This window comes from Lycorma delicatula, chromosome 10 (genome assembly GCF_047948215.1).
Source record: "Lycorma delicatula isolate Av1 chromosome 10, ASM4794821v1, whole genome shotgun sequence".
NCBI lineage: Eukaryota > Metazoa > Arthropoda > Insecta > Hemiptera > Fulgoridae > Lycorma > Lycorma delicatula.
The window spans coordinates 55337813-55351959 of record NC_134464.1 but is presented as its reverse complement, the minus strand read 5'-3'; the positions used below and the strand labels follow the sequence as shown (position 1 = coordinate 55351959).

Below are 14147 nucleotides of genomic sequence, written 5' to 3'. Positions count from 1 at the left end.
AAATATCAAAGCCTGTATAGAATAAGTTAATAAAATATTTACAAATAAATTAATTATTTTCATTTAGATAAATTTAAAAAATTAATTATGGAATATCTTATACATTTTCTTAACTATTGCGTCTCGATATAATAAAATTGGTATCTAATTATTTTTTTTTTTTAGATTAAGCAAAGTTTTATATTTAGATAAATTTAAAAAATAAAACCAAAATTACTATACTGAAGCTTTATTGTAAATTAGATTAAATGTTGTTAATCCAATAAAAAGGATTTAATTATCAATATTTATTCGAGTCATACCTTTTAAAGGTAATAGGTATATTAGGTTTCATATACGAGTCAAAATGATTACCTTCATTTTTTATTGTTTTACTTTATAAACAGAATTAGAAATGTATATTTTCGTAGTCTTATTAATATTCATTATTTATTTATTTTTTATTTATTTGTTACTTCTTTTGTTAATTATCCTTTATTAACCGATGAGGACTGTTTAACAGTCGAAATGTGTATTTATTTTTAGATCTTTGTTAATTTTACAACTGTTTTTCATCGTTTACTACTTAGGAATTTATTTCAATAACCGTTTAACACAGTTTTCTCTTTGTATTTATATGGCCTATTATAAGGAGAAATTTTATGTCGCTAATAAAAAAAATATATTTGTTTATACAGGTATATATTTTATTTCCATTGGAATAGGTAGGCAGTTAAATGACCCGTAGTTAAATTTAAAAGGCTTTTGTTTTGTTACGACTAATTTAATTGGAAAATAATATTTGATTTACAACTTTTACAGTCTTGAAAAAAAAATAAAATAAACGTTTTGTTTTTTTTTTTCTTGAACGTCATGGATTTATTCTCGGTGTTTTTGATTTATAGCTATTCATTTTGATTTTTATGAATTAAAATTTTTAAGATTTTAATTTTATTTTTTTGAATATCCAAAGGTCGGGGTCAAAAGGTTAAATTTTTGTTAGAAGCTGTTCATTATGCGTTGCTTTACATATTCATTTTTTTATTATATATTTTTTAAATATATAAATCCTTCTGAGCTAAAGATTTTTATGGGATTTAATATAACGTAAGTAAACTAAAATCCCTGTAAAATATATCCTACCGTTAAAAAAATATTATTCAAATTTCTTTCTTTATTTTTTTTTCTTAAAATTTTCAGTCGACAAGGTTTATAAAAAATAAGTTTATTTTAATAATTTAAACGATCTATTGCGATTTAATTTTAACTATTTTAGGAACATTAGTTTTAATGTTACCATTATTTTTAACATCGGTCACCGGATGACATTAGTAGCTACGCTTCTGGCAGTAATATAATTTTCTAAGTAACCTCTCGCTACTTAAAACCATTCACTCCTTAAAAACTCTAATCAAATTAATTATAAAACTTAAATTATAACGGTTTGACTGAAAGCTTTTAAGAAAAGCGATACAAAGCACGAATGTGTACACGCTTACACACAACCGTGCGCACGGACTTAAAATAATGAAAATTTGACATACTCGATTCCTTTATTTACAAGTTTGCGTTAAAAATCTCCACATAATTCAAATATATCTTAAAAATATATATTCGAGAGAAGAATCTCATAGATATTTCTCTATATTTTATAATTTTTTTTTTTCAGTTTACAGGATACAATAACATCTTTTAACGATTAATATATTCGTATGTATTATATATTAAATTGATAAAATAAATTGAGCTGCAGATTCTTTCATAATCAATACAGATTTAGTAAGTATTCGAGTAACTATATAAACCTAAATTATCTTACGTCTGTTTATTATTTCACAAAAATAACAACAAAAAGTAAATAAATAGTGAAGTAATAGAAAAATTTAACTATAAATAAATGTTTTTTGATTAATTAAAAGTTTGCGATCAATCTAAAATTATTGAATAATCAAGATAATAGTGTGTTTTTAGGATTTTCACAGAAATATTCAAGAGATAATTTCAAAATTACGATCAATTACGATATAAAAATCAGTGTTATGAATAAAAAATAAATAAAAGCTAATGAGGACAAGTAAACATAAGTTCAAGAACTCTATGTAAAACAAGGAAAAATTTAAAAATTCAAACAAAGTAGATACTTAGAAATACGTTAAAATAAATAAGAAAAAACAAGATAAACAACGGCTAACAAATCAGTTAAAAGTAATAAAATATTTGTTAAGTAATTATAGGAAGTTAGGTTTGAAGAATCGTGTTATGTGGAGCTTAATTTGGTATGAATGTGAAAAAATGGATACTCAGGGAATAGGAATGAAATGAGAACATAAAGGAGACAGAGAAAATTAAGTTAACCTGCCGAGTAAAAAAAAAAAAATAAATAATGAACACAGAGAATGAGAATAGAAGGTTAATTTAAACAAATAAGAACATGAAAAAACAGATTGTCGAACAAAACAGCGGTAAAAGAATTGAGAACATAGTACAAAGAAGAAAGAAATGAAAGTAGATAAATAAAATCTAAAAGAAGATGGAGCTAGTAGGAAATTTATTTTGACTAGAAGAGGACGGAGACATAGATGGCGTAAGGTCCTTTTTCAGGACAGATACCCTTACGATGATAATTCTATAAAATAAAATATTATTTCAAATAATAACAAATTAAGCCGATGAGTTGTTTTAGCTTTTTATTTTAATTTGTTCGACAAGTAAAAATGTAATCTCTTAGAAAATACTAATGGTACCACCTACAGAATTCATAAAAATTGTAAAATTTATGAATTTTTTTTTTTAAAACAGCGTATAGTTTATAAATTTATATTATAAAAACCACTAAGCGCTCGTACTATTTTTTGATTATTTTTTTGTTTATGTTTTTCTTTTCTTTTTTTCAGTGCTGGCAGAATTGTCAATTGCTACAATCAAATTTTCCCGTTTGGGGTGCTCTTTGTTCACAAAAGGCTGTGTGTGTAAGTTAAATTTAATTTAAATAATCTTTTTCATTCATTATTAGTAGCGGAAAAATATAATTATGTTTGCACGTTTTGCAAACGTGCAAAAAGATTATACACGAAATCCAAATTGTTCCATTAAGTTACTCTTTAAAAAATCAATATATTAAATAAGTTATTCTTTGAAAAGTTTAATATACATTTCGTTAATGAACTTTAACCTTAAAATAATCTATTTTGAAGTATAAAACTACCGTACTCCCAAACCCCCGTGATGGAGCAATTAAAAGATGTTATCCAACGGAAAGGCAGGGTTGAAACAAATTATTTTTAACAGCATTAAAAAAAGAAATCTTTTGACGTAAAATTTTTTAAACTAAGACTATTATAATCAAAATGAAAGCCGTATAATATTTTCACATCTAGTTTCAAATTATACATTATCCCCAAGCAGTACAGGACTCACCAAAAAATAAAAGTTTAGACATAGGAACTAAATTTTTTTTTCAGTTTTTCACTATTGAAAAGTTAATTAAGAGGTACTGTAGACCACGCTTGAAAATAACCGTAAAAATATTTAATTTTACGTTAAAAAATTTTGTTTTAATGCTCTTTAAAATAATTCTTCACAATCCGAATTCTACGTTTAAAATTTTTGAGTTGCGTCCCCAGTGAAGATTCTTGGGGGTTTGGCGTTTGTTTGGAAGTGATCTGATATTGAAAAAGGGATCATTTCGAGGTGTGAGCGTTTGATAAAACTAATTTTTCTGCATAGAATATTAATATAATTACTGTAATATAAATATATATATATATATATATATATATATATATATATATATATATATATGGAATTTTTAACTTTAATTTTAACTTTTAATTTTGATTTTAAAGTTTTAACAAATTCTGTTTTATTGTATTTATCAAGAATTTATCTTGTTATCGGTGTGTATTTATAATATGTAATTTTACGTGAACAATAAAAAGATTGTATCAACTGAAGATGCGAGAAAATCTTGAAATTACTCTTATGTATATGTAATGATATAAGTGTAATCCTACCTAATTTAATTTTATGTAGTTCGTGGATCAAGATTTATATATATTACAGTAAATTTAAGGAAATTTAGACATATTTTACAATGCGTTCAACGATCAAAATAAAAATAAAAATATTTTGTTTTTTGAATACTGAATCAAATTCTTAAATAAACATACGAAAGGAAAATACATTGATCAAATATATATTACAACATTAGTGAATACGTGTTACGTGTAAAAACAAAAAAAAAAAAAAAACATTTTAGTCTTTAACCATAACTGTATAATACATAATATTCAAATATTTTTTATAACAATAATACAATTAAGTAACACAAAAAAAACGTTAATTTTTTTTTATTTTACAATAAGAACCGATTTTTTTTCACCGATTGTTTTTTTTTTAACCTCCAGGACCATCGTTAGGCATTGCTTTAGAGGATAATAAGAATAACAATTTTTTTATAGCGTGTGAAAATGCCTTGTCTTACCGGAATTCGAACCCGAGACCCCTCCGGATGAAACGCCGAGACGCTACCACTCGCGCTACGGAAGTCGGCCATATCACTGATTTTAGTAGTAGATAAGTTATTAAAAAATTAAACTATAAAACTGAACATTTAGACATACCATGTCTCGACTAAATTTAACGCGACACTATACGTTCTGGAAGCGCATTTTTATTACTCGCCTGAATAAAAGATGTACTTTATAAACGTAGATAGTTTTTGTAAATACTTTGAAAATAAATAGTAATAATGAACAGATCTCATTTTTTTACATACATTATTTTCTTATTCGTAAAGGAGGAAACGATAACAAATTGAAAACTCACACGACTTTTTATCCGTTTGAAATAGAAATGGCAACACGTTATAAAAATGTTCACCGTTACTTTGTTATTTTAAATCTTACTAGAATAAATAAGCCGTTTTCACCGATATATAAAAATTTAGCGGCAGAATAACAACTGAGATTCTAATGATTCAAACTTGCGAATCCACCGTTTTCTATTTGTAAAACTGAACAAATACGATATTTATTTCGTGAGAGACCATATGGAAAATATACAAAAAAAGGAGAAAGACGGAAAAAAAAAATTTGAACTTATGTAGGACATTTTTTGTTGATTTTAATGCTTCAGTTTACTACCAAAAACATAAGCTAGCCTAATCAAACCGTATTGCTTTTCTTTAAGCCGTAATAAAACAAAAATAGTTTTATAATTATTAAACTGACGTATATTCCCGTCTGAAGAATAATATCAACTTATGGAGCTCTGTCAAAAGTCAGAACGAACTTTCAGGGTGCAGAAATGAGCTGTCATATCATTCTTGATAAATTTTAAAGGTGCTCAACATCCTACGGTAGCCGATTTATTTAAATCTAGAGCATACAGATTTAATATATGCAATCGCATTAGGCGTCTAACATCCTCTTTGTTATCTAGAAGGTTAAGTACGAGCCAGTTCACTGTTTGTTCAGTCTCATTTTGTATCTTGTTCTGAATCGCTGTATTTCCTCTCAAAAGATTGGCAATCTCAGATAATCGTATATTTCAGTGTTTTTCCTTAACTATGGTTTCTCTGTTATATTTCTCAATAGTTTATTCTGGGATCGCTATACGACTTCGATGTCACTCACTTCTCGTGCACCATAGTTGGATTTCGTAGGTCTAAACAAGTTTCAGAACCGTTGAGTACAGTGACTCCTTGTTAGTTAATGATAATTGCGGTCCTCTTCCTAAAATCACTACATCTACATGAACTTAATGTTAAGCTGCGATCTTTTCTCTCTGGTATGAATCCTCTACATCCGACACAGATCTAGATGCAGACTTCGGAATCGCAAGCTATTAGCGAGCAAGATGAAAACGCTATTAATTTGAACTGGCTGGCAGTCACCGCTCCTCATCATAAACGTAACATTTGTAGACTTAGCCTGTATAACCTTCATCTTTCATTTAGCTAGCCATTTTTAATTAGATCCAATAAAGTTGGTAGTTGAACAGAAGCTACGATAGGTTCAGCATTCGCAACCAGGATCGCTGTATCATGCAACTGTGATATCCTCTGGAGTCGGGAGTTCTGCTACGAATTCCGAGTATAGAACCGGCCTCAGTACTGAGCCCTGAGAACACAGATCCAATTCCATAGAATTCAGACAAGTCCTTGATTGTACTTCACCTGTGAAAAACTTATTTCCCGGGCTATGTAGGACCAAGTAATACGGTTGAGAAATTCTCCTTATAGGAAGGCTCCTTTTCAGTTTATAAAGTAGACCAGGAAGCTAAACCTTATGGCCTGCTGAAAATCCAAAAATAACAGCCAATCAATACATCTTTTCTAGGCACTTGCGGACAAAGCTAACAATTCTGTGTGTTTGTTCGACTGCGTCTAAAGCCGAACTGATGATAATAAGGCATAACATTCCCTTCCTCCAAAATCAGCCTTGCCCTTAAAGAGGTAATTTTTCGAATACTTTTGATAAAGTAGGTAACAGTAAACATTATGTTTACCGAAACAATATGTCGATGAATTTTAAATAATATTAATTAAAAAACCTGAAAACCTGAATTATACCATCCCTTTCAAGTTGTACATAAACATACGCTCGAATGATTCCATTAATGTTGTCTGAATAGTGAATTATTTTTTTATATTTAGTATTTAATTTAACATTAATTATTTCATGTGTTTATATTATAAATAATTTATATGGACTTTCTTACATCTCTCTTTTATTTGTATTTAATTATGTATTTTGTAATGCAGGACGATTGTTTTACCAATGCTTCCCTTCGTTAATCCAGGCAAATACTGAGTAGTCTCTTTTTTATCGGTGTAGTATTTCTACCAATTCCTGGCGTGATAATAATAAAATATACAGGTCAACATAAAACTTGGAACTGAAAATATAGTAGGTGTTTTATATATAGTATTTTATATGCTGAATATGAATATGTATTTCGAAGCAACCCATCACGTAACGTTCTTAAGTTACAACCCCTTAAATCTTTTGGTAGTTGCGGGTGTCGTCCCGCTGTAGCAGTTGGCCCGACACAGGTGTTGGTCTACGAGGGAGGCAATCGGTAGCCGCCCCAACCCAGTAGCCGGGACTCCGGCTACCGGCTGCTGGAAACTACATAGTCGGGCATGGCGGTGCTCCTTCCCTGTGGTTAGATGCGATGGCATCTCCCAAGGCCATGTTTATGCTTACATACAGATTCGGCCGTGGGAGGCAGCGAAAAAACCCCTTAAATTTAATTGTTACATCATTCATTGAACAAACAATACAAATAAGTTAGTACGTCTGTATGTTTGCTTATTCACATATGATTTACAGATGTGTTCCCTTTAAACTCGCGAGTGACATCAGCGACGAACAAGGGGAAATGTTCCACCAAGATATATTGCAGATGGAACAACGTTATCAAGGCAGATGGGATGAATCTGTAATGAATGACTACTGCTTGACCACCTATAAATCAATCTGCTTGATAAAAGTGAGGAGCGACCGATGGTTGAAATGTCTACACATGCTAGACTTGGGGCATACTGGATGACAAATTGCAATTATTATCACCGATATTGTTATTATTTTTTTTTTTTTTTACTTCTTTTTTTGTAATTGTTACTTCTTATATTTTTCTTGTTATTGTCTATATTGTTATGTGTACCAACATTTTTTGAGCTTATACTTATGCACGTGTACATGCCTGTTTATTCTTTATTTATTTTAACCGCGAAGTAAATGCGGATATATTCTTGTACTTAAGAACTTCGCTACGGGTGCTCTCCGGAATCACCTTCCGTCAATCGCCCCCAGGAGACGCAACTGGGACGTTTCGTTCGGATAGAAGAGAGCCCGGGTGATCACGCGGAGGCTGAGTATATGGCATAGAGATTGGTTCTGGCCCCTGCGTGACTAGAAGGGGAGGTTTTCTTAGTGAGTGAGACCTCCGCACTGCCGTCAGAGCGGACCTGGCGAAGGCTGGTAGAGCTTTTTCTTCCCCCTACGGAAAACAAAAAAATAGAACTTCGTTTGTTGATAGCTTTAGTTATTTTTTGTTCTCCTTATCTTATTGATTGAATTATTATGGAAGATCATTAAGGACTCCGTTATGTGATTATTATTATTATTATACGATTTACTTATAGTTCCACTGTAGGAACCGATTGTAAATAAACTGGTTGTGGAGAAAAAAAGCTTTTAGGCTATTCTGTAAACTAATTATAACCTATTTAACAAATAGGTTTTTAAAATCTCGTAAAACATGTTTAGTTATGACAAATGTTTAATAGTACATGATGATTTGTAAGCGTTTAATTATGTATTTTATAGAATAAAAAATAAATAAGTGTTGTTTTTTATTTTTATCTTATTATTATAATAGTATTGTTTCTCCAAACATTATATCGTTTAAAAATAAATTAATCAACAATCGGTTATTAGGTACTTCTTTTTCTTTTCCTGTTTAGCCTCCGGTAATTACCGTTCAGATAATACTTCATAGGATGAATGAGGATGATATGTATGAGTGTAAATGAAGTGCAGTCTTGTGCAGTCTCGGTTCGACCATTCCTGAGATATGTGGTTAATTGAAACCCAACCACCAAAGAACACCGGTATCCACGATCTAGTATTCAAATCCGTGTAAAAATAACTGACTTTACTAGGACTTGAACGCTGGAAATCAGCTGATTTGGGAAGATGCGTTCACCACTAGACCAACCCGGTGGTTGGTAATTAGGTACTATATTCTACTACCCTATCAGATTACAATACGTAAAATTTTATTCAGTTACAATTTAATTGCTAATTGCTATGGCTTACTTTTATAAAAAAAAGTTACAGTACAGTATTTTATAAAAAACTAAAACTGTATAAATTAAGTTTTTTGCAAAGTCATGTATTATTTTTGTTACCCACTTATCTTTTCAAGTTTTTACAAATCTTGTATTATTTTGTGTTACCCATTTATTTGTTGGATTTTTTTGTAAATTTGTATAATTTTTGTTACACATTCATCTGTTCAAGTTTTTAAATATCGTGTATTATTTTTGTCACCCATTTATCTGTTCAATTTTTTTTTTTAAATTGTATAATTTTTGTTACCCACTTATCAGTACATTTGTCCACAAAAAAGATGTTATAGTGTGGGAGAAAACGTAAAAAAACCTTCCTTGTAAATCACAATGTTTATTTTTTAAGCGAAAAAAATAAAATCATTAAAGAGTTTACGAATTTCAAAATATGACGTAATAGTATCCATTAATTCTTCTTTTTTATATTATAAAAACCCTAACTCTAATTAAAATAAACGAGAAATTATTAGAATTATATTCAAGTATTGAGTGTAATTCAAACTGTATTAAATAATAGACATATACATTAATGAATAAAACAAGAATATTTTAATTAAAACATAAAAACAGCGATTTTACTTAAATATTCAAGAAATATCGAATTATTTTGACTTAAATAACATACTATATTTTATTTTATATTTTTCGATTCAAAAAAATTACACTAAAAATTAATTTTGAGTTTTACTTAAAACTCAAAATCAATAGAGAAATTGAAAAATCAAATATATAATACAAAAAATTAGTTTTCTAATTAAGTTATATATCGAAGTGTAATCATTTAACGATAGTGGTAATTGTAAAACATTAAATTCTGAATGAATTAATCTTATTTTTGAACATGACCAAATAACCCAGTACACCAAATTATATTAACCTAAGAATGAGTCTGAAAAGTTTCATACAAGTGACCAGGCGGATAGACAGACATACTGCCTTCTAAGTACAAAAAAAACATAAAATGCAGGTAAAATTGCTTAAATTAAAGCAAAATTCAGTGAAGATAGAAAGTATTTTTCCGGCCCAAAAGAAAAATGCAATAATTTATTAAGAACATATAATGTTGATGTGGTTATTGCAAAACTGTTTAGTGTTAACAAACTTCTGAGATACGGTTTATTAAAAATTCCCATTTCTGAAGAAAAATATTAAAACAAAGATCGACTCAAAAAAAGGAAATTTTTTAAGCAAAGTGTTATCACTAACACTAACGCTTTGTTTATTTTTTTCAGACCGTTGAAATTATTGGTCTTTGAAATTGCATTCCAAAAGTGAGGTAAACGTTTGTTATTAGTTTTTTTATAAAATGTAAAGAAGGACTTATTTTTTTGAATTGGTGAAATACGATTGTTCCAAACGACTAATTATAAAAATTATAACAGCTCAATCAAATTCATGTGTCTACATTTATCAGCCTGTAACAGAAATAAATTCATATTTTCGATCGGCTGTGACTACAGAAAAGTTATTCTAGTTACCACAGAAAATTAAATAAAAAGGGTTACATTTTTTTTAATAGCTGCTCGATATTCCGTTTTTAGATTTTTTTTATTACCAATACTTTTTATGGTCACTAACAGAAATTCTTCTTTCTTTTTCTAATCCTATCTCATCGAGTTTATATACAGATATAAATGCATATATATATATATATATATATACTTTGTGTATGTGTGTGTGTGTGTGTGTGTGTGTGTGTATTCTGTGAGAAAAAATCTGTGACATAAATATGGTAGCTGTGTGTTTCCCGGTACAATGCGGTTCAATCACGGATACAATGGAGGTTGATTGGGGAAGCAGTTACAGGATTTGTCTGGTGGCCTAACTATAGAGCAACCCTGTTGTAGGCTGTGTACTCTACAAATAACAAGCGCATGTTATTCCAGCACCAGGTTTTACCCGCAATATACTCTCTCATCTCACCGTACTCGCATCTCGTCTATATTTCAACAAACGCGTACGAGCAGCCATATACGAAAACATATGTACAAACTAATTTATATAAATAAAATAAACGTTGATTTATTCGTATAATTTCTCGAGAATTTTCAGTAAAATTTTAAGTTTTAAAATTAGTTTTCTTTTAAAAATACAGTAATTTAATATAAAATTATTTTGTTAAACCGGTAATAATTGTTAATAAATATAATCAAAATATACATAGGTTATCGAATCTGAAAAAAAAAGTTGCGAAAAATATGAAAAATAGAGCGATGCTTTTTTTTTGGTCATTGATACCAAAATTATGGTATAGTTTGCAACGTGGAAATTAATGGAAATTTTTACGTTTTACTTTCATTAGTTTTTTATGGAGGATTACCTAATTTTATTTTATGTTTACTGGTACTGTTTTACTTTGTGTTTACTGTTTATTTGTTTTACATTTTTATGTTTTACTTACATTACTTTACATTGTACAATCTTGTTAGTATCACATCTTTCCATCTTAATATTTCATCATCTCTCATTCCTTTTAACATAGACTGAATTAGTTTTACACGTTAAAATTTTCATCCCGAAATCAAATACAGAGTACACCATTAATAACTCTCGTATATTCTAACTTTTTACGTAAGACCAATAAATTCTCAATAGTTTAAATCGGGCGATTTTTCTGTTCGGTCTAACAAAGGGATATTATTGTCACTCGTAAACAATTTTTCCGCTTTTGAGGAACGACAGGGAGCGAGGCGTTACCGTAACACCATTTTTTTTCTTTCCACGAGAGGCAGAGATCTATTTTTCAAAATAACTATATATTTCTCGGTACTCATCATTGATGAATTAGTGATAAGAGCAAAATAAAGAGAATCTTCAACAGAAAAAAAAAATTACTAAAATACTTTTTTTTACGGTTGTTTCACGGAATGAACGATTTATTAGGGAAAAAACTCATTTGCCCTTTGAAATTCGTCTTATGCACTATAACATTTGTTTCTTCTGAAAAATCATTGTTGAAATATCTACAAATGTCCAATTTAAATACTTCTTACCGCACTTCAGTTTCTTTTTCTTCCCGATTTTTATTATGAGTTCCTTTTTCAATGAACATCATGCTTTCTGATTGTTCAATTGACCTTTGTCAAATAGTTAAATCGTGAATTTTAAAATCCCAAAACCAGTCGTTCGTTTCCCTTTCAAATATGAAATTAAGTCACTTAGACTTTCAAAACTAGCCATTCCTCTTTCGAGTTCACAACTTAATTTTGAGGATTGACTTAAGGTAACCGTGAAGAAATCCTCTCTTTTATTAGGCTTTTTCTTACACGCTTTCCCTTTGCTACTAGACCGAACCGATATTTTTTTTCAACCAGATAATGGATTTGATAGCTTTTAAACTCAAACGGGATCTTGCTGCAATTCCATGTTGGGTCCGCTGAATGATAGAGTGCTTATCTGTATCACGTACTCCTTATATCACCGATCGGACCTGCTAATAACGTTTCCTCCATAAAAAACTTGTACGGCTTTCTTATTTTATTACTGTTCTTTCCTCTTTCGGTAAGTAGTCTTAGACATGAAAAAAATATAAAATAAATGCATTCACATTTTGAAATCTTGCAGTTTAGTTGAATAGTTTAGGAATTATTTTCTGTAACAGACATATATATTACACAATAACAAAAACGGAAAAATTTTGAGCCAAGACCTACAAAATCTATGAATATGTGAATTACATCGAACGAAAAAATTCACAGAATCGAAATCAAATTCACTTCAAATTATAAAAGTTAGAACTTTTTTTAGCAGTTATATTTTTTCTCATTTTTAAATACTGTTAATAGTATTTGATTATTATTATCATTAATAATACCTATTATTATTATTATTATTATGCCACTTTGCGTTCCTTGTATGAGAATAAGAAATTTCAGACCTTTTAAGAGTGAGCGAAAATCTGATTTGTCTCCGAATGCAAGGTACACGGATGTTGCTAATGACTACAATGAGAGGATTGACTTCTTTGTGTCGAATGGAAAAAATTATTCGTTGGATGCCTCAGGGAACTATTTGCACGACATGACAGTTGTTTTGATTTGTGTTGTTTTGTGCTGTGTTTGGTTGCGCGAGAGGTGTGGGAGGTGCTCCATAAAAAAAAATAAAAATTCTTAAGGTTATTACTTAATAATCGTCTTAACTACAAATGTAGCTGTTTATTTCATTTTTACGCGTTTGTAATTATTTAAACATAATTTTTATATATTGTATTTTGTATATTTTGAATTATGTGTGTTTTGAATTGTAAAAATATAAATTGTTGACTGTGTAATTGTTGCAAAATTGTGTTATGTATATGTGTTTTTCTGCACTTTGCGTGATATACGAAGGCTTAATGTAGCTGTTCTATTGCACAGACAAAATAAATAAATTATTATTATTTACTATTATTTTGATTTAAGTGAGTGGAAATTATTATTATTATTATGAGACAAAAATTTAAAAACTATCATGTAATTTAAATACATGAACTTCAATAATTTTATTTGTTAAGTGTTAAATTTAATTAAATTAAGTTTAATATTAATTAATATTTTAACTTTTAATTTTAATTAAATTTAATTTTAAGTATTGTAAGTAGTAAACTGTGAACAGACACGTACTTTCTTTTTTTTAATCTAGAACTTATTACAAAAAAAACCTTTTTTATCAAAAGGCAGTCGCGGGACGGGATTGGCCGACAGAAGTGAAAACTTCAAATAATGAATACCGATTAGTGGTTTACAATTATATTTGATTATATTACTATTTATAACTTATGGTAATTTTATTAAAAAATATATTTTAATGATATTAACAACAAAATTTAAATTAATTTTATTTATTAATTGTTGGTAATAATAAGAAAATATTTGCATGTTAATAATGATGTGTATTATAGTTAACAATGATACATTTTATTCTATTTCTGAAGTGTTTACATTATTTGTATTATAATCATGTTCTAATAGTGAAACAATTGGTTTGTGGTAACTGAAGTATGAAATAAATACTCTCGAATGAAATTTATCCAAATATCTTGTAAATACTGCGTCCATTGTTGTGCAGTATCTTGTAGTACTTATATTTTTATCGTTTGACATTGTTATATAATTATATATATATATATATATATATATATATATATATATATATATGTATATAGTATATATACATACATAATACATAGATATATGCTTTTTGAATGTGCACGCGTTATAATAAAAAATAAAAAATATAAATATGTAATACATTTTTAATGTACTCAAATTTTTATCCAGTATTCTTCACAAACATTATAATATGTTACACTTACTCTGAATTAAACAAT

At 28.6% G+C, this 14147-nt stretch overlaps 1 protein-coding gene across 1 annotated transcript in view; it reads left to right on the top strand.

The window, feature by feature from the left end:
- The window catches only part of LOC142331275 (uncharacterized), a 312960-nt gene that overhangs the window by 232816 nt on the left and 65997 nt on the right, over positions 1–14147 (top strand). Inside the window, exon 3 of the mRNA XM_075377054.1 lies at positions 2874–2948. Coding sequence (XP_075233169.1) covers positions 2874–2948 — 75 coding nt within the window. The remainder of the gene's footprint in view (positions 1–2873; positions 2949–14147) is intronic.